This window comes from Cataglyphis hispanica, chromosome 11, assembly GCF_021464435.1.
Source record: "Cataglyphis hispanica isolate Lineage 1 chromosome 11, ULB_Chis1_1.0, whole genome shotgun sequence".
Taxonomy (NCBI): domain Eukaryota; kingdom Metazoa; phylum Arthropoda; class Insecta; order Hymenoptera; family Formicidae; genus Cataglyphis; species Cataglyphis hispanica.
This window is the reverse complement of record NC_065964.1, coordinates 5,773,326-5,794,589: the sequence shown is the minus strand read 5'-3', so window position 1 is coordinate 5,794,589 and position 21,264 is coordinate 5,773,326. Positions and strand designations below refer to the sequence as shown.

At 32.0% G+C, this 21,264-nt stretch overlaps 6 protein-coding genes across 10 annotated transcripts; 2 read left to right on the top strand and 4 right to left on the bottom strand.

The window, feature by feature from the left end:
* Window positions 1–51: 51 nt before the first annotated feature.
* LOC126852702 (probable GDP-L-fucose synthase) lies at window positions 52–4,814 on the bottom strand. 3 transcript variants are annotated; one of them, XM_050597748.1, is made up of 8 exons: window positions 4,670–4,814; window positions 4,438–4,580; window positions 4,238–4,352; window positions 4,011–4,139; window positions 3,671–3,884; window positions 3,468–3,605; window positions 3,096–3,237; window positions 52–256 (listed from the first exon to the last, which is right to left on the bottom strand). In XM_050597748.1, the coding sequence occupies exons 2-8, from the start codon at window positions 4,560–4,562 to the stop codon at window positions 67–69; spliced, it is 1,053 nt and encodes a 350-aa protein (XP_050453705.1). In that variant the 5' UTR covers window positions 4,563–4,580; window positions 4,670–4,814; the 3' UTR covers window positions 52–66. The 3 variants fall into 3 exon arrangements, with proteins under 3 accessions (XP_050453705.1, XP_050453707.1, XP_050453706.1); XM_050597750.1 differs by having other exon boundaries at window positions 218–320; window positions 4,438–4,803; XM_050597749.1 differs by lacking the exon at window positions 52–256 and having other exon boundaries at window positions 2,568–3,237; window positions 4,438–4,797.
* A 1,562-nt stretch (window positions 4,815–6,376) lies between these two features.
* On the bottom strand, window positions 6,377–11,641 carry LOC126852703 (procathepsin L). Its single transcript, XM_050597751.1, has 7 exons — window positions 11,503–11,641; window positions 8,447–8,566; window positions 7,837–7,989; window positions 7,539–7,736; window positions 7,066–7,271; window positions 6,828–6,979; window positions 6,377–6,691 (listed from the first exon to the last, which is right to left on the bottom strand). Exons 2-7 carry the CDS (start codon window positions 8,546–8,548, stop codon window positions 6,480–6,482), a joined length of 1,023 nt encoding a protein of 340 aa, XP_050453708.1. The 5' UTR covers window positions 8,549–8,566; window positions 11,503–11,641; the 3' UTR covers window positions 6,377–6,479.
* A 983-nt stretch (window positions 11,642–12,624) lies between these two features.
* LOC126852710 (uncharacterized) lies at window positions 12,625–14,398 on the top strand. 2 transcript variants are annotated; one of them, XM_050597767.1, is made up of 4 exons: window positions 12,625–12,813; window positions 13,366–13,509; window positions 13,603–13,718; window positions 14,179–14,398. In XM_050597767.1, the coding sequence occupies exons 1-3, from the start codon at window positions 12,685–12,687 to the stop codon at window positions 13,669–13,671; spliced, it is 342 nt and encodes a 113-aa protein (XP_050453724.1). In that variant the 5' UTR covers window positions 12,625–12,684; the 3' UTR covers window positions 13,672–13,718; window positions 14,179–14,398. The 2 variants fall into 2 exon arrangements, with proteins under 2 accessions (XP_050453724.1, XP_050453723.1); XM_050597766.1 differs by lacking the exon at window positions 14,179–14,398 and having other exon boundaries at window positions 13,603–13,765.
* LOC126852709 (trafficking protein particle complex subunit 5) lies at window positions 13,798–14,922 on the bottom strand. 2 transcript variants are annotated; one of them, XM_050597765.1, is made up of 4 exons: window positions 14,840–14,922; window positions 14,577–14,773; window positions 14,192–14,501; window positions 13,798–14,088 (listed from the first exon to the last, which is right to left on the bottom strand). In XM_050597765.1, exons 2-4 carry the CDS (start codon window positions 14,741–14,743, stop codon window positions 13,990–13,992), a joined length of 576 nt encoding a protein of 191 aa, XP_050453722.1. In that variant the 5' UTR covers window positions 14,744–14,773; window positions 14,840–14,922; the 3' UTR covers window positions 13,798–13,989. The 2 variants fall into 2 exon arrangements, with proteins under 2 accessions (XP_050453722.1, XP_050453721.1); XM_050597764.1 differs by having other exon boundaries at window positions 14,577–14,877.
* Window positions 14,923–14,944: 22 nt separating this feature from the next.
* Window positions 14,945–19,443, bottom strand: LOC126852695 (WD repeat-containing protein 6). The gene is made up of 13 exons (XM_050597736.1): window positions 19,296–19,443; window positions 18,970–19,159; window positions 18,721–18,891; window positions 18,489–18,636; window positions 18,188–18,412; window positions 17,713–18,121; window positions 17,444–17,590; window positions 16,972–17,366; window positions 16,714–16,896; window positions 16,131–16,651; window positions 15,615–16,054; window positions 15,367–15,532; window positions 14,945–15,283 (listed from the first exon to the last, which is right to left on the bottom strand). Exons 1-13 carry the CDS (start codon window positions 19,360–19,362, stop codon window positions 15,229–15,231), a joined length of 3,117 nt encoding a protein of 1,038 aa, XP_050453693.1. The 5' UTR covers window positions 19,363–19,443; the 3' UTR covers window positions 14,945–15,228.
* A 21-nt stretch (window positions 19,444–19,464) lies between these two features.
* Window positions 19,465–21,020, top strand: LOC126852705 (putative glutathione-specific gamma-glutamylcyclotransferase 2). The gene is made up of 2 exons (XM_050597755.1): window positions 19,465–19,811; window positions 20,095–21,020. Exons 1-2 carry the CDS (start codon window positions 19,677–19,679, stop codon window positions 20,626–20,628), a joined length of 669 nt encoding a protein of 222 aa, XP_050453712.1. The 5' UTR covers window positions 19,465–19,676; the 3' UTR covers window positions 20,629–21,020.
* The last annotated feature ends 244 nt before the right edge of the window (window positions 21,021–21,264 follow it).

Below are 21,264 nucleotides of genomic sequence, written 5' to 3'. Positions count from 1 at the left end.
TCACCCGAGGCGAGCCCTCTTTTCCCCTCCCCACTCCTGCAACGCGAACGAATGTCGAACGTCTTCCTACGTGGCGCGCCTGCGTCCGTCCCGACGCCAGGCGCCGTTGCATCGCACGCACCCTTTCCCTACTTCCTCCCCCTCCCCCCCTAATCCTCCGGGGAATGTTTGCATCGTGCTCTTCTCCTTTGTCCCTCTCTTCTTCCTTCTTTTTCTTTTTTTTTTATCCGATTTATTTTCTGTCGCGACACGTGTTCTGCAGGTCAATTGACAGATTAAGTAGTTTATCGTGATGGTTAAGCGATTCTTTATTTTTTTTTCTGGAAATATATGGGAAAAAGAAAAGACATAGTAAAGGGTGGACCGATTATTTCAATGTCAATATCGAGATATAAAATTATGCGATGTATATAAAATTAAAAAAATATAATATAATAAATTATTATTTATACAATAATTATTTAATATAATATAATAAATTATTATTTATACAATAAATATTTGAGAAAAGTTTCCTCTCTTCGTCACCTCTACTTTATTACCAAGGATTATCTTATCAGAGAACATTTACCAAGGATTATCTTATCAGAGAACATTTCCTTGTTGAAAGCTCTCAATGACCGAGAAGCTTTAATCTTTCATTCTGATTGAAATCTGATTATTCTTATCGATCCCTTCACGGCATTCTTAGAGAGACATCCCCTGCAACAACTCAGCTTTATATATAGCTGTTTATATGTAGACTTTTTCCGGAGAGCCGCTATCATAGTTTTGTGACCGAGTAGCTAGCATGCGATTACGCACAATCGCACGCGATCGTAACGGAAAACGTAGGCATGCATAAACTCGGACGCTTCCGTCTCAGCATCTCCTTATCTTATCGCGTGGATTACGAGAGACGCGTGGCTCTTGGAATTATTATTCATTGATAATAGCATTATTTAAATTTATTGCGCGCGCACGCACATATCTATGAAGGATCCTGCAAAGGATGATTGTGTGCGAGAATTGTACATTTAATTTTGCAAGAAAATATATCATTTTGATATTTATATTTAAAATCTTTCACAAAACATTAGACGCGAATGAAGAAATCAAATTACATAATTGTATTGAAAATAATTAAAGAGAAGTTCAAGCAAGAAAGTCCAAGAGGACCGTTTGTAATAGAATCTCTATAGAATATAATAATTTTTTAACAAATAGATAAAAAGCTATCATTCTTATCATTCAATTTCCAACGCATGTCTATACCTTCGCAGAATTCTAATTCGATTTATCGAGAATGTCGAAAATTAACGAACCGCGAATAACGATCCTACAAAATTTCATTAAAGAAATCGACTGTAATTTAATCGCGCCATCAGTTTAATCTTGCATAAGGAAGTTAATTAGTAAACTCGAGATCGATTGATTCGATCTCGGAGATCGCTAGAACAAGACGATGTTCCGGAGGGAAAAAAGAGAGAGAAAAAAAACAGTGATTTATTCCTCTCAAGGGAAACCCACTCTCTCATATCGCGCCGGTTGAAAACATATTCCGATAAGGCGTACACGTGGTTATCTTTGGCCGAATCGATCGCGACGATGCCACTGCTGTCAAAAGATTATCGGCTTTTTTTCCCTTCAACCGACCAATCTTTTATTTCCAGTTTATTGTTCTCTCGCGCTGATTGTACTGATGTACTCGACTAATTAAAATTCTCCTTGCGCTAACCGGGTCTGTACTTTACGACGGATGTCATCAGGACGAATAATTTACAAGTGAATAGACATTGCCTTTCATTCGAGTGTTCCAATTCAAGATAATAGAGTAATTAAGAATGTAAAATAGCTCTTTGTTTATATTATATATAGGTATATGATTCAAACAATGCGTCGAATTTTACTGAGAAAATTTAAGGTCGAATTTTCTTTAACAAAAACGTCGAAAAATATATCATTGCTAATATTCAGTGTTTGAAAACATTTGATATTTTATCAAAGATTAAATTTCAAATAAAAAATTTGCTAAGGAACATTTGGAATTAAATAAATAGGAAGCTTTCGTTCTTTGCTTGCGTCTCTATACATGTATCTAATTTACCAGAGTTCATTTTCATTGAGTGAAATTTGACATGAAATTCAGAGTATTCTTAAAAGTTTGTATAGTAAAGTATGTGTAAAATGTATGTATCAAATATATTAAGAATTAAAGAAACTCGACATGACTAATTTCTAATTTAGCAAAGTAACTTTGTACTTATGACGCGCATTTGCGAAATTAGGTTTCCGTTTCCACGACGTAACGGTCAATAGACATCATAAAGCGATCCATCAGTCAAATTTATAGATGAACTGACCTCAAATATACTTCACGAGAGTGCTGCGCGCGAGCAAAAATAAATGCAGGTGCTCGCCTGGATCTATCTTTAGTGTGCGCGCAAGAACTTAAATTTTCAGATCAATAAAAATATCGTCAATGTTTATTTAACGGCCTGAAAATACTCGCCGATGTCGATTGAGCTCGCCTGTTGTAAAGGTCGATGGCCGCATAAAACATTTCGATTTCAGCAATGAATTAAACGTTTTGCCAGAAGATCATTTATTCCAAAAATATAGTCGTTTACAACATGACAAAGTTATACGATCGATACTCATATCTTCGTATACTTGTATATTTTCAATTTCAACTTTCTAACATATAAAACATTTGTATTACTTAGCATTAATTTATAGATTCTAATAAACTATATAATTGGAATTTATATATATTTTAAAGTATTAGAATTAAATGCACATATACTTGTCGTAATAAAACTCAATAAACACCTTAAACAATGATAATGGCAACAATAAACAGATAGTCGTTAAATTATCCAAATTATCAGACTCACGACTGTCAGTTCTCTTGGACTCAATAATCCTAATTTTATAAATCTAAACACAAGTTTGAATCGGAAATGTTATTCACGGAAATAAAGACATTTATAATATTTGAGCAGATTATGGTCTAGCTATCTTAATTCCTCGCATGATCGTAATTTTTTATATACCAATCAACGGTCTCTTTAATCGCTTGTTCAAAAGGTGTGAATTGAAAATCGGGTAAATACCTTCGTAATTTGGCATTACTCGCCGTTTTCTTATATTGACCATCCGCCGCTGATGTATCATACATCATCTTACCCTTGAAGTTGAAAGCTTCCACTAAAATTTCAGCCACTTGCGCTATTGATTTTTCTTGCGCCTCATCCACTAAAAATAATCATGTTTTTTTTCAAAACTTACCTGGCAATAAACTCATATATTCTGCAATAGAATCAATATCTGCGACATCAAAATATTTTCCAATTATAATAAAATCATTGAGATAGAGAATTATGATCTATTCAATTTTTTTATTGGAAAACTGTATGAAAAGAAATTAATTCTATTAGAAAATATTAAGATGTCAAAATTCTGACTATATCTGCATAAATAACTACCTGACAATATAATTGGTTCCACAGAATCATATTCTCGCAAGACCCAAATTATTAATTTTGCTAAGTCTATGCTATAAATAAATTGTCTTAAAGGCTTGCCAGAGCCCAGCACAGAGAATATCTTATTCTCTGTATTTCCTGATAAAAAAATATTAATTTAATAATAAATTCAAATCATAGATATAAAAGATTTAATTACATACCATCTTTGCATAAATCATAAAGTCTTCGCATTAAACCAGGTATAACATGACTCGCACTGGGATGGAAATTATCATAAGGACCAAAGACATTGCAAGGAATTACACTGGTATACAGTCTGCCATGCTGGTCATGGTAACCTCTGTTTGCAATATCTATAAGCCGCTTGGCGTAACTATAACCATAATTTGAAGGATGCGGCGGCCCATTATGAACCTAGGAAATATATATATATATATATATATATATATATATATATATATATATATATATATATATATATATTAATTATTTTTACATGTATATTATAACAAACATATTCGATATGTTTGATATCATTACCATGGTTTCATCGATTGGATAAGTTGTCTTATCTGGAAATATACAAGTGGAAAGGCACGAAACAACCTTGGCAACATTATGCTCGTGAGCAGTGTGAAGAACATTGTCATTCATGTGTATATTATTCCGCTGCAAAGAGAAAATTTATTGTTAAGATTATGTGATAAAAGACACACAGCTAAATACAATTATAATATGAATGACACCAATTTCTTCAAAATATTTACCAGAAAATCCAAATTGTGTGACATATTATGAAAAAGCCCACCGACCATAGCAGCCAGATGAATAACGTGTGTCGGTTTGTACTGATCGAATAACCTACGAGTGCTCTCTTTATCGCTGTGAAAAAACCATACATATAATTAGGAATTAGATAAATGTTATAATTCACATCTGCTAGCGATTGATAATTGATTTAACTCACCACAAATCCGCATCTTTGGACCCGATAAATATCCACCTCTCGTCCTCTCTCCTGTCATGTTGAATGACATTTTGAATAGCTCTGCCAACGAGTCCTGAACCGCCAGTTACAAGAATGATCTTCATGTTGTGTCAAAAGCGACTCTTTGTGACAGGATGTGTATTATATTTACAAGATGATAAAAATTAATTAAAAATGCAAATGAACATAAATGTTGAATCTGCAAACATACCGATTACAATCTCTCGACTCTTGACGTATAAAACGGTGCAAGAGCTATCTATCGAATTTATTAACTATTATTATTTATATTATCTATTGATAATAAAGACGCGCGCAAAATGTAGGTAAATACTTCCGATTAGTCACGAAATGTACATAATCGATTATTATATTATATTATTGTCGTAATATTATCATGCATGACTCAATTCAACACTCGCGGAAAATACAAAATTTAATATTTATGCATTACATCGTGATAAAAAATCGTGAATGAAATTAATGATATTAAAAATAATATAAAAGATTGAAAGAGCTTACATATTAAAAATCGTGTTTTAACAAAATAAATAGAGGAAAAACATGTTTTTATATTCACATATATATTACAATTATTCTCGCGAGTTTTTCTCAGTACATTATTAATTTGTTCTAGTGTGTTATCGAGTCAATTATAAACTATAATTAAATAAAGATAAGAAATGATAAAAAAAAAAAAATGAGTCGATTAATCAGTTGGAGTTCGAGTAAAAATAATAATGTTAACTTAAGGAAGTCCAACATAATGACTGATAACATTATCACACAAAGAGAAAACAGTTTTTCCTGGTTTAGTATAATTACATTGACTACTCGGAAATTGTCGCAATTCTGCTGTATTGAATATAAACAACGTTCGATTGCGATAACTTGACGATCAATCATTATTGTTTCAGCAAGCAATAGCCATCAAATATTTTGACAAGTTAAATCAATATTGTTGCTAAAGCTGCTTCATGCTTTTTCAGAAAAAATGACTTTAAATTAATAAAATCATGTAATATAGTAATGCTATATCAAGTATATCAATGTTTTTGTTGCTACAACAAATATTTAAACATAACTGTTTTATACATATATACACATATAAACATATAAATTCACAATGGGCCATCGTATTCTTTAAATTGTAGTTACAGTAACATTCTTTGAACAATAACTTATCAAATAGCTCATAGATATTTCAAATAAAAGGTTATCATAATCAAACAGATCACACTAATATTATTTCTTGATATAAAAAAAAGAAAACTTGTTACAATCGTTTGCGACGTGCATTATTAGATCGCATTGACGAGATATTATTCACAAAAAATTGGAAGAATAAAGAAGAATGGTGGTTATTATAAGAACTTTTTTATTTTACCTATTTTCATTTAAAAAATAGAGATCGATTTGTTTTGTAAATAATGTCTTAACCATTATCACCATAGATAAATGTATCATAATTGCAACAACTTTCTAGTTAACTTAATTATATCTAAATTCGGCATTTATATATAAGCTATATATTTCAGCTGGGGAAATAAAATAAATTTTTTTTTTTTCATAAAATATCCTAGGTAATAATATAATTTCAAGTACTAGTATATGAATATTAAATACAACTTAAAATAACGCTATTATTGCTAAATCTAATAAAAAAATAAAGAGGCAATGTGAATAGAAAATCATTATTTTTGAATTTCACAACCTTTTCTATACATATTCAATTATTTTTATAGGGACCTAAAAAAAAATTACGAAATTGTCAATAAATTTCTGATTCTTTTTTACCCGTTTTTTCTTTAGAGCTCGTAGGAAGAAATGAGTATTGGTTTAGAAGTGCCAAAATTCACATTCGAGTCACAATGTGATTTTGACAAAATTTTGCTATATAAGAAGTGCTCTATGAGAATATTTTATAAAAATCTCGAAACTTTATTAGGTCCCTAAGTACATCTGTTTAAAGCAGATTACAACAGGTTGAAAAAATTTTGCTTGGTAACTAGCATCAAGCGTTAAACGAGAGGATAACTGGCACTGCTTGCTATACCGCAGTGATTATCTCTATTCCTGGCCATCTTAATATAACCTTTCTCGCCCCATGTTTCACCCCAACTGTTCTTTACCAGCCAATAATCCTCACCAGTTTCCGAATCTGTGCCATAACCAACAACCAGGACACCATGATCCAAATTTTCTGGATTACATTCAGGATCGTAATAAACTCCTGAAAATTATGAACAATTTGAAGCAAAAAAAAAAATTCAAAACAAAAAATAGATTATGAATAAATCCATGATTTTTTTATAATATATAAATTGTGAATCTATTGGCAGATAAAATTTTATATGAATAACATATACCTTCGCTATAAAGATGGAAGGATTCATGAGAGGCATCAATGGCAACCGAGACCGGACCTATGGTGGCGACCGCAGCTTTCAATTTGTTCTCATTTCCTTCTGGAATGTCCACAAAGCCGACATCGGAAGCGCCGCTGTTTTTCGGATTGTATCTGCAATTTTAGGAATGTAATAAATCATCAGTTTCTACGAACAAATGTTTCCGACACGCATAATTAACACACACACACACACACACCTGCATTTGTCATTCTCTGCTTCATATGGATAACTCTTTTCAGTATCAAGGCCTCTATTATCCTTTACGTATCGAAAAGCATTATCCATCAAACCACCATTGCATCCATTATTGCCATACTTGCCGGAACAATCAACCAAATTTTGTTCACTTAATGAAACCAAAATACCAGTTTGTCTAAAATGCTGTCCTTCCAAAGCTCCAGTCTGCAAGAAAGAGAATACAAGATATAATAATAATTCTTTATAATGATAAGAGTGTCAAAAAAAGATAAAGAATATAAAAAAACTTAAAAACATTAAAATCATTCAAAATATATTAAATAATTATGCTACTTCAATATGGGCTTACATATCAATTTTAATAACAAATTTAAATATCAAATATCATAATTCAAATATATTAAAAAATATTGACATTGTTTAAAGTTGAATTAAGATATCAACATTGAAAAGATATTAAAACAGGCTTACTGAAGAGAATGCCCAGCAGGATCCACATTGTTCCTGATCTTTAACTGCAGTAACAGCGCCTTTTTCTCTCCAATCGACTTCTGCTGGTAACTCAACATTAGCTGGCTCGATGAATGTTGCTCCTGGAGACTGTAATACTTCGCTAACACCCACCGACTTGTTGAAGCCATTCAAAGTATTAATCACTTCATGATGCAACTATAAGAAAAAAATATGTATTTTTCAGAAAATTGCTCATCGTAATTAATCATACAATTAATCATACAATTAATCATACAATTCATTTTTCAGAACTCACCATATCTCCATATTTGTTCATTCCAAGTTTGTAGTTAACTTCCTTCATCTCATATCTACGATTGTGTTCGACAATTTTGCGCTTGTTATCCAAGAAAATTTTCATTCTATATCCCTCTTCAATAGGGGATTTGTAAACTTTTTTATGATGTGTCTAAGAAATAATATAGAATATAATATTTATTATTTTTCAGTAATTTGAATAATTAATAAAAATATTTCAAGTTTTAATATCTTGCAAAAAATTCGTTTTTTATTCAAAAGAAGAGAACGCGTTCTCATGCTGTAAAATGTTAACTTTGCTTTATTTTTGCCTGTAATAATATTCACAATTTTCATTTCAAAAGAGTCTCTTAAATAGTAATCACATCTTGAATCATTTCTATATAGCTTTGTTTCACTCAGGCAATATTGGTTTAAATAATATTTGTTAAGAAAACATTCTACAGAAGAGAAATATGATTCAAGAGATCAAACATAATGTGTAACTGATATATTATGAACAACATATCTATATCCTGTTAATATTATTCACACAACTAGTAATTAGATAGGAAATAAATATTTATATGATTCAAGATGCAATCATTGTAAATGCAATGATTTTATACCTTAAAGATAAACCATTCCGCATCCAGAATTTTGTTAAAGGAAATAGCTTGCCCCGTGACAACTACTGCCACCAGCAGCAACAGAGCCACAACACTCTTCATGATTACTCTTCAATTTACCTAAAAAGATGATTTTTTTTTTTAGTATTAAGATCCAACTTGAATAACTTGAAAATTTTTAAATATGTGGAAAACTTATTTTCCAGGTGTTATATAAAAATCGAATACAAATATATGAAAATTTTATGACAATCGTCTAAGTTAATAGCTTATTCAATATTATTAAACAAATTCAAATTTCATATTAATATTACAATTATATCTCTTAATATATTGATTGCCAAGTAAAAATTGAGTAGCTGACTACTATTCCATTATTTGGAAATATGTTTATTTTGCACAGAAATAATTTCGAAAAAAGGTAGGGATCAACAGCTGGTTCACATGACTTCAGAAACTTGAATACTCGTGATCCACGAATGGGCCACATGGCCTCAGTTCGTAGAACAATATTATCATCCATGTATGTAGTCACATGGAAGACAATATGTTAAGAAAATAAGAGAGACTGAGAGATAATAAGAAAAAGAGATATAGTTTACATCCTTCTAATATTATCAAGACTAAGTTATTAAATAGCGAATCCTATTAATATTGGCCTTGATTTAACAGGATCTTATTCCGTGCATCATGCGTGACTGAAATCTCAAAAATAACGCGTAACATTTCCGAGAAATATTACATCAGCCTGATCGCCGTCCGATCATTTTTGTGTATCGCGAATATCGCCCCATGAAGTCGTAGTTTTTTACATCGAAGAGAAGAGCAACTTCATTTTTTTTCTGATAATGAATGAATAAAAGACGAGGAAATGACGCATTCACTGTAACGTTGCAATATGTATACGTATGTGTCAATCTAACGAAAATTAAACATCAAAGACCGCGCTATCTACTATTTTATTTTCTTTCTCCTCCGAAGGACAAGCCATCGTTCAAGGCATCAATTATCCCATGAATATGATTACAGTTTCAATAATGCAGCGGATGACGCATATTTCTCGCAACAGATACACCGAAAGACACAAATCTAGCGCGAAGACAATACTAGCGATAATAATCGTCTCGCTTCGACCTGTTAGATTTTTTCCCATGAGAATACACGAGACACGCACGTGAAGATAACGGATCTATCGGGATGTTGACCTTATCGAAAAATGAGTCCAACTCGCGTGTCAAAAAGTAATACTTCCGCGTATGGACGAGGGTATATTCCGGATTTTTTTTTTTTTTTCCCCATCCCAAGGTCGTACAAGGTCTCTTATCTTTCTGTTTCTCTTGCGCAAATTTCGGACCTTATCGGTTCTTCGAACATATTTTACCAAGACGCAATTTATTCGCTTTGTTAAGTATTAAAGTTTCAGATTAAGAAAATGTTACAGCTCTCAATGAATAGCAAGTAGATAATGAAAATCCTTTACTTTTCAAATTTATAAATTTCACTTTATAAAAATTTCTGAACAGATGACGGAAAGTTCGAAAGCTGCAAAAATATATGACATTCCAAGAAAATATTTAACAGAAATCTCAAGAAAGATGTTCGTCACGAAATATTAATAAAATATTTTTGAAATTTTAGATCTCTTACGAAAGAAATGATTTTGTAAGCTAAAATACATGTATATTAACATTGGGTCTGTTCGTTTTGCAGAACTGGCTGCACTAATTCAGAGTTTATCTTTTTCTCTCCATATTGGAAAGAAAAAGATAAACTCTGAACTAGTGCAGCAAGTTCAACTAAAACGAACAGACCCATTGCCATTGTCTAAACTCTAAACGCATGATGACATCTGCCATTCTTTTCCAGACAACACATATTCCCAAAAGACGTTTAAAAAACATTTTAAAGACATCTCATTATCCTTCACACATATTTTCAAGATTTTTTTTGACCTTTGTATGCTATTTAGTTATCTGCCGTTTTAATATGTTCAAGATTATATAGTTATGTATTTGTGTAATTTCTATATGGTATTTTTAAAGTCGCTTTAATCGATTTCTTAGAAATCAAAGATGTATTTTGTAATGACATGAATATGCAAATATACATATAATAATATCAAATGTTATCTTTCCAGTTGACGAAATCATGTGTGGTTGCGCGTTTCGAGATGTTAAAAAAGAAAAAAAAAATTATAATCTAACTACGCACTAGATAGGCGGTTGCTTATATTTTGCATGATATGCGATTTTATTGAGATATCACGTGACATAAACAGATTGTAAATATGCAACCATCACATCATTTGGTTTTTGTTCGCAACAATTGAATAATTATTTTAAACAAAGACCGACAATATAGAAAATATAATCGAATTGGCAGCAATGACAATTATAGGAAGCAAAAAAAAAGAAAACATTTGTCATACGATATTGATGCTAATTTTGGTTTTCTAATTTGAATTCTTTAACTAATTGCAAGCTTCTTCCTGCTTTACGTGCGAAGGACAGAAAAGTTGCGAGAAAGACAAATGATTCAGTTGCTTCGAGTTTGACACTTTTTCATCGATAATATCGTATCTAGATATCGCGTGCACCGTGACTCAGATGCGTCTGTATGCGAGGACGCATACATTCTCGATTAACCCAAAGCCTAATAGCAAAATCTACACCATCCGATTACGAAATTACTCCGTTTATTCAGACGCATAAAAGACACACACGCATAAAGAAACCTTAATCTAAAATATAATAATAAAATCTTATGCGTGTCTGATGATACGAACGTCCTTATTGCGTTTTACGGATCAAGTACATAAGATTGATTTCCCTCAAACATACTTCGCACGGTCATGTCAAATCTAAATAGATCACGTCCTGTGTACAAAAGACGAAACATATATATCAAAAAGCTTTAAGACAAGGAATGAGAAAAATCAAGTTTACATTCGTTTGAGTAATTCTTCGATATCTTTACGTATTTTCTCTCTAGAAGAATCTACGCATCATTCAGTTTCGAAAAACTCGCGAATAATTACCTCGTAGATATATACTCACCAGAATATTTTCTCTCTAATAGAAGGAAACAATTAAAGCGCGAACTGCGAAGATCAACCACCTGCAACGAGCGAGCGACGACGACGACTGGCAACAATTTCGCGTCGATCTTTTGTTTTATTCCTCCCCTCCCGAGCCCCCGCCCCGACTCGCTAACCTTACCAAGCTGAAACGTCATCGTTTCTCAACGCCGTAACAGCCGTAGACTACGTGATTCATTGATGGTCGAATCGCAATTTGTTTATCCGTCGAATTTCAACGCGCGGCGCGCGGGACGAGTCTTGTCCCCGCGACGACCTTTTACACCTTTTGTGAAGACGAGACGCGACCGATGTATTGTATGTAGTAGATGTAGCATATATATATATATTATGATATACAAATGATTGTACGATGTTACGCCCGCGAGTCATGTGCCCGCGATAAATGAATATCGAGTAACCCAGATTCGTAATCGTCTCGAGGGGAAGCTATACACAGAACGGTTCTTTTTTCGAAAGCGGAAATGATAACTCGAGTTCAAAGTCACTTTACGATTAATTCCCTGTCCTATTGCGTCGTTTTTGGATGATAAAATCGAACAATGACAGAAGTCGTGACGCATCATCTGTGCCTTTCGAAAAACAAGATTAACAGCTTCACTTTCGTAATTTTTTAAAATCTTAGTACCAAAGCGTATGAGAGCTCTTTGTGTGCATGTGTCTGATTAAAATTAAGAAATTTAAAACGAGAAATGTTGAATCGATCAATTTATTTCAGCTTCTCGTATTATTATCTGTTACATATGAAGAAAAAAATAGATATATATTTTTATATTACATATAAATATATACGAAAAATGTGTTTTTATATTTTTGTACAGAAACTAAAAATTTTTTTTTGTTCAGAAATAATTGCGCGATACCTTATATATTTTCGAAGGAAATCGCAGCGAAATTTGACACGTGAAATTGTACGTGTTGGAACTCGACGATTCGTAGAATCATTGTAGCTTAGACAAAGCAAGTAACTTAAACAAACAAAATTGTTTGTTTAAATATGTTTTGACACGATGGCCAGCGATGAAAGTTTGAATCGGAATTTCATGACTCACGAACTTCACGATCGATAATAGTCTCGCACGTCTGTTCACGTGATAAAACAGAGAAGGAAGCGAGCAAAAGTACGTCGAGAGGAGAAATCATGCCCTCGAAGGAATATTATAATGTCACGCCGGAACAACGTGAGATTTCGTTATGGAGAGACGCTAAACGCAGAGAATTGCGCGAATTATATCTGAAAGATTCGGGACACCCGACTAAAAGCCTCCTGGTACGTATGTACGATAAACCTAGAATCTAACCTCTGAAAAACATCTGCGATATTTAGCTTCGCGTACACAATATTTACTATCTCGCAGTCCATATATTTTATTTAGTACTTTATTCGTTTATTCAATTATAACTTATGATGTGTCCCTCGCGTTTAACATTAAATGACACGATAATAAATGACATCTTAATTTTCATCAGTAAAAATATATATACTCAATATTCTTTAAATGACAACAATATTGCAAATATAATGACAATGGCGGAGAAAAAATTCGTGTTTCATTTATGAACAACATTTATAAATGTACACGTGTAATATTTTGAGTAAAGAGTAAACTTCACGTTTTAGAATTTAGACATATATTTGTACAGAAATTATGTAACAGGCTTATTGACAAGTCTATTAAACATAGCAGGAGCTATTTATGTCATGTAATTTAGCAATGTGTTAGTACAAAAATAATTTTCTTTTGATAATTTTATTAATAATATAAAAATTAATATTTTTTTAATACTTTGTCACAATTACTTATTCTATATATATATATAGTTCGATACAGGAATATACAGATTTGCCGCAGCGAAATCGTCGATAGAACAGTTTTTTGTACCTACACTAGTAAATTACATTACAAGAGTGGGATTTGTTGTGGGTTCTATTGTCTTCACTGCGATGTTGATCAAAAAAAGAAAGGTAAAATAAATGTTTCTAAGGAAACTGTGATACATGAGCAATGAATTATGTACTGCAATATTGAGAAGTACTTCAACACTGTATTTTTCACAGGATGCTCGAGAACATTTATATCGTACCGGACAAGTCAGTTATAGGGACAGAGATTTTAAATTTGTCTAAAATATTAGATGCATAATTATTTAGCAAAACATAAATACAGTTGTGATGTATGTATCATTATATAATGAAATAAATTATCAAAACGTAATACTTATTTTAAATATAACATTAGAGAGATTTTTCAAAAAAAGAAAAAAATATGAAGATCTTTGTAAAATTTGATTAATCCACAAAAAAGGCCAGTTTTAAATATAAAAAAAACGCATGTACATAAAATGTACATATACTCGATAACTGAAGGCCTTATCGATACCTTAATAATTAAGATAAGCTTTATACAGATATATTATATATATTTTTTTGATATAGTTTTTTCTATTACCGATCTTCAAGTTGTTTATCACGGGCGACAACAGCGTCGTCGAATTTAACCATATACGTAGTTCCCTTGTGCCAGTGAGCAGTTACCTTTGCAGGCTGCAATAATTAAAATTATTTTTGCAAATCTTTCTTCGCACAAAAATACATAATGAAAACTAGATTGAGTAGATTATTTGAAATTGACAGAGAGATTACTTACAAAGCCGCAGTCGCAAAGTACAGCTTCCACAATACCAGCAACGAAGGAGGCACAGTTCAAGCTTCCCTTGTCTTTAGGCACCGATACGAATTTGTTTACCAAGGATTCCTTCTCGATGATGTAATATGTACGCTCATCATCGTTGGCGTGTTCCAGCTTGTCGGCCTCCCGGCCGAATAGGGACTTCCACATTGTACTTTTGATGAATAACAATACGTTGAGCAATTTTATCTCGCGTTTACCATTCTTTTCTCGCATCACGAGCAAATCCGTTATTCTATGCCCGACCTCGGCACCCATTTCCGCCAATCTAGTTGTGATAAATAAAAAAAATTTAAATAAGTGCCAAAGGAGTAATTTTTAGAGAAAATTTCATTTCTCTTACTTATTTTGTAGCTCCGGAACAGTGTAGACTCTGTTTTGACAGTACTGTACGAGTTCGGAAAATAAGAGGGCAAAACAACTCGAGCTAACCTCTCCTTTACCTTTGCTCAACGATTTATCGAGTATACCGGTCCGCGGTCTTATGGCTGATATCGTGATGCTCGACATTTTTAAATAATTATTTCTTCTATATCTTTACTGCAAATGTCATGTAATTAGTATACAAATGTATCGCCAGAAACGTTACAGCTGTCAAATTTATACTTTCGTGAATGTCGCCATTTTTTTTTCTGTGATACAATCTTGACATCTAACGACAGAACACGGAATTACTTTAACTGTGAAAGAAGGCAATGGAATAAAAGACGATTTTATTTATTTTGAAATTTTTATTTATAGTACGTACAATATAATACGTATAATACGTACAAATTATACAATTCGTGTTTTGTTTTTGAAACTCTATGCTTTGTACAATTCAGCTATCATTCCGTTGCAATTCTATTATTAGCATTATACATAATGTGATTCCTTAGAGATTTATATTTGTTATATAATGCTTTGAAATTAAAAAAATAAATAAATAAAGGTAATATTGTACAAATATTTGTGTAAAAAGTCTTTTTCAGGCAAATAATTCTTGTAACAGTTTTTTAGATGGATAATACTTCAAAACCTCGCCCATATATACATAAGACACTGTTGCAGCTGTAAACACAATTTTTCTTTTTATCAGGATAAAATAAGAAATGATAATGACATTCAACAACTCAAATAATCTTTAAACTTACTCATCGGAAGGCCACAAGTCCATGCCTTGCACATCTGTGACAGATGTAAATACTTGATTTAACTTTTTTGCAGATATGACTCCATGAGACCATGAGTAACTGTGGACAATAACTTGCTGATCTATTCCCACACTACATATCTGGTCATTGTCTTTAAATTTCAGGCCTATCAGTATCATATAATTTATATAAATCTTTAAGCTTGTTGTATCATATATATTATTTGTTTAAAACACGATAATATTTACCTGTAATTTGTGCGGAATGTGCGGATGCTGTATTCCATTTGGTCAATATTACAGCTGACAATGCATCGCTTTCCGATATGCAAAGTTGAAAACAAACGAGATTAAGAAGATTATCGTCGCCACCAGTGACCAAAAGATATCTATCTTCATCTATATGCTTTAAATCGAAAGAATTAATTCCTGATTGATGCAAGCTAAATTCTGCAAAAGGATCGTTACTAAAATCTATGATATCTTGGTTTTCGATCTTTGCATCTTCATATATTCTCGAGATTATATCGGTAAAATTGAAAAAACGTAATATTCCATCAGTAGTCATTGTTAATACGATTACTTTGGATTTATGCAATAATATGTACATCTTTAAAATACAACGGTCTATGTATTTAATAGATACTTTCAAATATACGTCATTGGTTGTGATACTATATACAAATAATCTGTAAGGAGAAATCATAACAATGTTAGTAATATCCTAGCATGGATTGATAAAGTAGATAAAGTAGATCAAGTTACCTCAAGTATCCATCTGCGCAAGCTATAAAAATTAACACATGATCTGCATTTTCAGAAGAATAATGTGTGGAAATATCCATGTAACGCGTTTCTGGTTCCGTAACATAAGATTGTTTAGGTTCCTGCCAAGGTTTTCTGCGAAATTGATCTTGTCCATAGAGCATATGAGACTTTATATCAGAGCACGATAAATCAGTTGATAATATTCGCTCTTTATCTTTAAATCTTATTTTCCAAATTTTCAATTGTGCTCTTCCTCCACCAGAAAAAACTAAATATTTGCTGTTTAAATCATCGTTTTCTTTTAATTTAATGATGCTTATGCATTTTATGCCCGAAAGATGACCGTCAAAGTTTCCTAAACTATGAAAGACACTATGGGAATTATCTTCAAATGATTCACAAATGGAGCTCACACGAAGAGTGCAATCTTCTCCACCAGATATGAAAATATCTTGTTTAAAAGGATTGAGTCTCGAAATATGTTGCAAGCAATATGTCTCCTTTATATGAAAACCATTCTAGAAAAACAAAAACAATAATCTAGAAATTTCACAGTTTCCAAACAGTTTAATATTATTACCTGTAAAATGGGAAAAGATGCTGAAGATAGAGGATAATCAAAAACATAAATCTGCTTATTTTGAATATAAATGAAACTTGTTGTTTCATCCAACATCATACAGTCCCACGATCTATGGCCACCACCACAAGGAACTCTGATTAGTATGCTTTCAGTTGACAAATTATATATTATAAATTCCACCTGTGCAAGAATAATTAAATTGTTTTGTAATTTTTTTAATATATATTTTATATCTATTTTATATATATTTTATACCTCTTTAAAGCCAAATATAAAAGAAGTACAGTGTCCATCTATTGATTTTAACATTCCACTGATCCAGTCTATTGGCATCTTTTTTCTATGCAGCATCAATAATGGCTTTGTATCATCTTTATTCAGTTCATAAAATCTTAACATTCCATCGCGTCCAGTTGTCATTAACTTATCTTCCCACATAGCAAATGACTGAACTCCTATTTTACCATGAACTTTATTGAATATTTGAACAGGTTTTTCAATATCTTTATTTGCTTGCTCATTCAACTTGTATACATAAATATTTCCAGCTCTATCTCCACATATTAACAACTGTTTGTAAATTGTAGCTGCAGTCAGCCATCGTTCTTTACTGGGAGGTAATGCAAACTGTGCATTCATATGAATCTTAGCTAAAAAGAATAATCAAATAGTAACAAGATATGTATTTTCAGACATTTCAACACATTTATATGTATAATATACACACCATCAATTGCAAAGGTAAATATTTTCAAAAGACCATTTGCTCCACATGCTATTAAGCTAGCATATCCCAACCAGTGCAAAGAAAAAATCTGTGATTCCATTATTCTTTCTTCGATAATCCGAGATACAAATCCGATAACACAATCCGCTAATACATTTTAATTTAATGATCTGATTAAAGGAGAATTTGAGTGAAAGAAATGATATACTTACAAAAAATTATTCACATTTTATCAATATTAATACTTATATTGCGACAAATGTTTGTACCTCGATATATCGTTATGTATCCTTCTCTAGATGCAAACGCAACAAAGGAACGATTCGAAGAAACTTGCATGATATAATAGCTGCGATGTATTTCTGAACATAGAGAATATTTTGCACACATTTTTTCTTTGTCGTAACAAAACAGCATCCCATTTTCATTAAAGACCAATAGTGTGCCATTCCTCAAATAGGATATACATTTAGGATTGTTATGCATGTCATTACTAGGCAGAGAAATTATTTTTGGATTAATATGGCATGTGGTTTGCCACATGTATACAGATCCATCAGCTCCACCCGTAAATATTCTCTTATTATCTTTCGATATATCAATACTCCATATAGGTGCTCCATGATGGACTTTATTAATTAAATTACCTGAGAGCGACCATGTGCATATAAGTGAGTCCTATAAAACAACAAAAGATTAATATAAAAATAAATTATAATTTTGTACACATTATTTAAATCTCACCTCTCCTATTGTCACAACAATATCATCTCTGATTATAGCTTTCCAAACTCTTGCTGCGTGCACAAACATTGTTTTTACTGGGATTATTTTAACTGTCTTCCAATTTAAATTATTGCTTTCAGAATTATTATTTTTTATTACTCTCCAAAATCTGACGCTTCTATCATCGGATGTAGAACAAATAAGCCGTGAATATGAATCATAAATAACAGAGAAAATCACACCCTAGAATAAGAGTAAATAAGATTTTTATGTTTGCTTGTTCCTTTAAGTACAAATCAACCTTGTTAAATACACCAACCTTGTGTCCTATTAAGCGATGCAAAACTGGCATTCTTTCATTAATATCATAGTTGTTGTCTATTTTCCATATTAAAATTTCTTGAAATACTGTTCCACTAAAAATGACTAAATTCTCCTGAGAAGTTCCTGATATAGATCCACCATAGCTGTATATTAATTAAGAAAAATACTGCATTTCAAATAAATATCAATTATTTCTGCAAAAATTAATAAAAATTGTAAAAGGATACAGTATGCATTTTTCTTTACAACGTATATCTTGAAAAGATTTTTCAAATATATTGTATAAGCATAAATAATTATGGGCAAATAGAATTGCCAATTGCATTTGTTCCCTAACAGATATCCACTCTGCAGCAATTATCCAGTCATTCAATTGATCAGTGCTTTGATTTTCAAATCTGTAACAGGAGATTATATATTGTTATACAAAGTTATTATGTCATTATTTCTCTAATTTTGTATTTAAATACACTCACGTCACTTCTCCTCTTTGATTATTAATGTCACAGATACATATAGAATTGGCACCAAATACAGCTAATTTATTATTTGGTCCCACTACGATGCCATGTATATTATTTGGATATAAACAATCCAATTTATCTCTCAATTCATAATTTTCCCCAAACTTGGAATGTTGGAAGATGTAGAGTGTGGGTCCCATACCTGTATTGATAATAAATAAGTGCTCTGCAATAAGTTCTGACAACTTATAATATTCAATCTGTCAAATGCAAATGTGGACAATTTTGTAACTTTTTATTAGAATAATCGAAAAATCTTTAATATTATATTAACTAACCCACGAGTACGAGATTCTTTATGCATCGGATAGCGAGCACGTTTGTACGTAACAGTTTGGAAATCATGATCTCACATATATGATGATTTATAAATTATTTCATAATAAAAGAACGAGCATCGTCGACTTATCAAATATGTATAATGCGTATGCACTGTTCAAAAAATCCTCGATAAAGAGGTTACGTTTGAGTGGCGACACGCGTCAGACGTGATAACATGGGGCATAATTTCCAAGTGAATACTTTTGCGAATTATGCTGCAACATTGAAAAACGATCCCATCATTCGAAACGTTAGACGGAGTCTGCACTGGCGCGCGACGTAATCGTTGTTATCAACGAGGAAAGTCGCCCGCGTACGTCAAGAGTGAGTGAACGAGCATGTGGGTGTTTGGTTATGGCTCCTTGATATGGAAAGCGGACTTCCCGTACGAAAAGAAGCTCGTCGGCCACATCAAGGGATACGTTAGACGCTTCTATCAGAAAAGTACCGATCATAGAGGAGTGCCTAACAGGGTACGTTTTCCCTGAAGAAAAATCTCAAAAGGCGATTTTGACATTTCGCATTTTGTCATCTTATAACATGTGTTTTTTTCTTTTATTTAAAATTTTCTTTTAGTTATTTAAAATAATTATTTTCAAAAAAATTTAGGTTATTTGAAATATAATTCTATCATCTAATCATTTAAAATAGTTTTCCTTTTATACACACACTGCTCTGCTTAGAATAGAACACCAATATCATTGATCATTGATTTTTATCATTTAATATAATCTGCTTTTTCTTTTCTTTTTTTAGCCTGGACGTGTAGTAACACTGCTCACCTCTACTAATCCCAATGACGAGGTATGGGGACTGGCGTACAAGATATCCAGCGAGAACATAGACAATGTAGTTAATCATTTGGATTTTCGAGAGAAGGGTGGTTATAAGAAGAAAACTGTTCTTTTTTATCCTTGCGATTTCTCCAAATCTATCCAAAGCACCTCTAACGCCAATGCCTTTTTGAACGATCTCATGCAGACAAGCATTTCGACAGCATCTTTGTCGAACACTTTAGATGAAACACCATTCTACCTCACGATCTACATAGGCGAAGAAGATAATCCAAATTATGCTGGTACAGAGAATATAGATATCATCGCGAATCACATACTTGTTTCACGTGGTATCAGTGGTTCTAACACGGAATATCTCTATAAACTGGCATCTGCGATGCGTACGATAGCTCCTGGTGTACAAGACGAACATCTATTTGCTTTGGAAAGAGCTGTAAAACAGCTGGAGGAGGAGAGAGATAATGAATCACAAGAATCGGATCAATTTTCATAAAAATTTATAATAATGTAAAATGTATCGGAGTGTAGGAAAATATGGACAATTGCATCATCAATCGATTTTTTCGAGTCCATTTAGTTTAATTTTTTCTCTTTAGTTTATATATAGAAAATATTTATAGTTAAGATTATATTTATGTAATAAACTGTATTAGTTTTTTCACTATGATCCAAGCTTAAAGATAGCTTTAATTACAGTTAGTAAGAGATTTTTGATGCAATTGGCCAAGAACTAAAAAGACGAAATGTTATTGCATTGTCCAAAGCAATAACAAAAAAATTTATAATATTTCCTTAAGAATTGCAGATAAGAGCATTTATATTAATCAACAATGAAGAATAAATTATCTTATTTATTAACGAAATAAATCATATTTTCATACACAAGATAGTTGCAATTTTTATGTGACAATGATTTAATGATTCTTACGTATTAACAATATGATCAGGAGGAAATTTGGGATTTTGTCAAAAATTTTAATTATATAGTAATAACACCATTACTTTTATATAAACATTTCTATGAACAGTAAAATTAACGTGACAGGCTTGTAAAAAAGAAAAGTTCTTCTTTTGAAAAGTTGAAGTTTGAAATTCCCGCCAACACGAAACTTTCGTGGAAACGCGTTGG

What these genes read in the sequence shown, in the direction of transcription:
- LOC126852695 (XM_050597736.1), bottom strand. Translation starts at nt 19,362, where the DNA reads ATGATTTCCAAACTGTTACGTACAAACGTGCTCGCTATCCGATGCATA. An exon ending in AATCAAAGAGGAGAAGTGAC is followed by an intron (nt 18,892 to 18,969) that starts GTGAGTGTATTT and finishes CTCCTGTTACAG; the next exon opens with ATTTGAAAATCAAAGCACTG. An exon ending in TGTAAAGAAAAATGCATACT is followed by an intron (nt 18,637 to 18,720) that starts GTATCCTTTTAC and finishes ATTAATATACAG; the next exon opens with CTATGGTGGATCTATATCAG.
- LOC126852709 (XM_050597765.1), bottom strand. Translation starts at nt 14,743, where the DNA reads ATGTCGAGCATCACGATATCAGCCATAAGACCGCGGACCGGTATACTC. An exon ending in GTTCCGGAGCTACAAAATAA is followed by an intron (nt 14,502 to 14,576) that starts GTAAGAGAAATG and finishes TATCACAACTAG; the next exon opens with ATTGGCGGAAATGGGTGCCG. An exon ending in TACTTTGCGACTGCGGCTTT is followed by an intron (nt 14,089 to 14,191) that starts GTAAGTAATCTC and finishes TAATTATTGCAG; the next exon opens with CCTGCAAAGGTAACTGCTCA.
- LOC126852703 (XM_050597751.1), bottom strand. Translation starts at nt 8,548, where the DNA reads ATGAAGAGTGTTGTGGCTCTGTTGCTGCTGGTGGCAGTAGTTGTCACG. An exon ending in CGGAATGGTTTATCTTTAAG is followed by an intron (nt 7,990 to 8,446) that starts GTATAAAATCAT and finishes ATTATTTCTTAG; the next exon opens with ACACATCATAAAAAAGTTTA. An exon ending in CCTGCTGGGCATTCTCTTCA is followed by an intron (nt 7,272 to 7,538) that starts GTAAGCCTGTTT and finishes TCTTTCTTGCAG; the next exon opens with ACTGGAGCTTTGGAAGGACA.
- LOC126852702 (XM_050597748.1), bottom strand. Translation starts at nt 4,562, where the DNA reads ATGAAGATCATTCTTGTAACTGGCGGTTCAGGACTCGTTGGCAGAGCT. An exon ending in ATCCAATCGATGAAACCATG is followed by an intron (nt 3,885 to 4,010) that starts GTAATGATATCA and finishes TATATTTCCTAG; the next exon opens with GTTCATAATGGGCCGCCGCA. An exon ending in AGTAATGCCAAATTACGAAG is followed by an intron (nt 257 to 3,095) that starts GTATTTACCCGA and finishes ATTGACCTGCAG; the next exon opens with AACACGTGTCGCGACAGAAA.
- LOC126852710 (XM_050597767.1), top strand. Translation starts at nt 12,685, where the DNA reads ATGCCCTCGAAGGAATATTATAATGTCACGCCGGAACAACGTGAGATT. An exon ending in ACCCGACTAAAAGCCTCCTG is followed by an intron (nt 12,814 to 13,365) that starts GTACGTATGTAC and finishes ATATATATATAG; the next exon opens with TTCGATACAGGAATATACAG. An exon ending in TGTTGATCAAAAAAAGAAAG is followed by an intron (nt 13,510 to 13,602) that starts GTAAAATAAATG and finishes TATTTTTCACAG; the next exon opens with GATGCTCGAGAACATTTATA.
- LOC126852705 (XM_050597755.1), top strand. Translation starts at nt 19,677, where the DNA reads ATGTGGGTGTTTGGTTATGGCTCCTTGATATGGAAAGCGGACTTCCCG. An exon ending in ATAGAGGAGTGCCTAACAGG is followed by an intron (nt 19,812 to 20,094) that starts GTACGTTTTCCC and finishes TTCTTTTTTTAG; the next exon opens with CCTGGACGTGTAGTAACACT.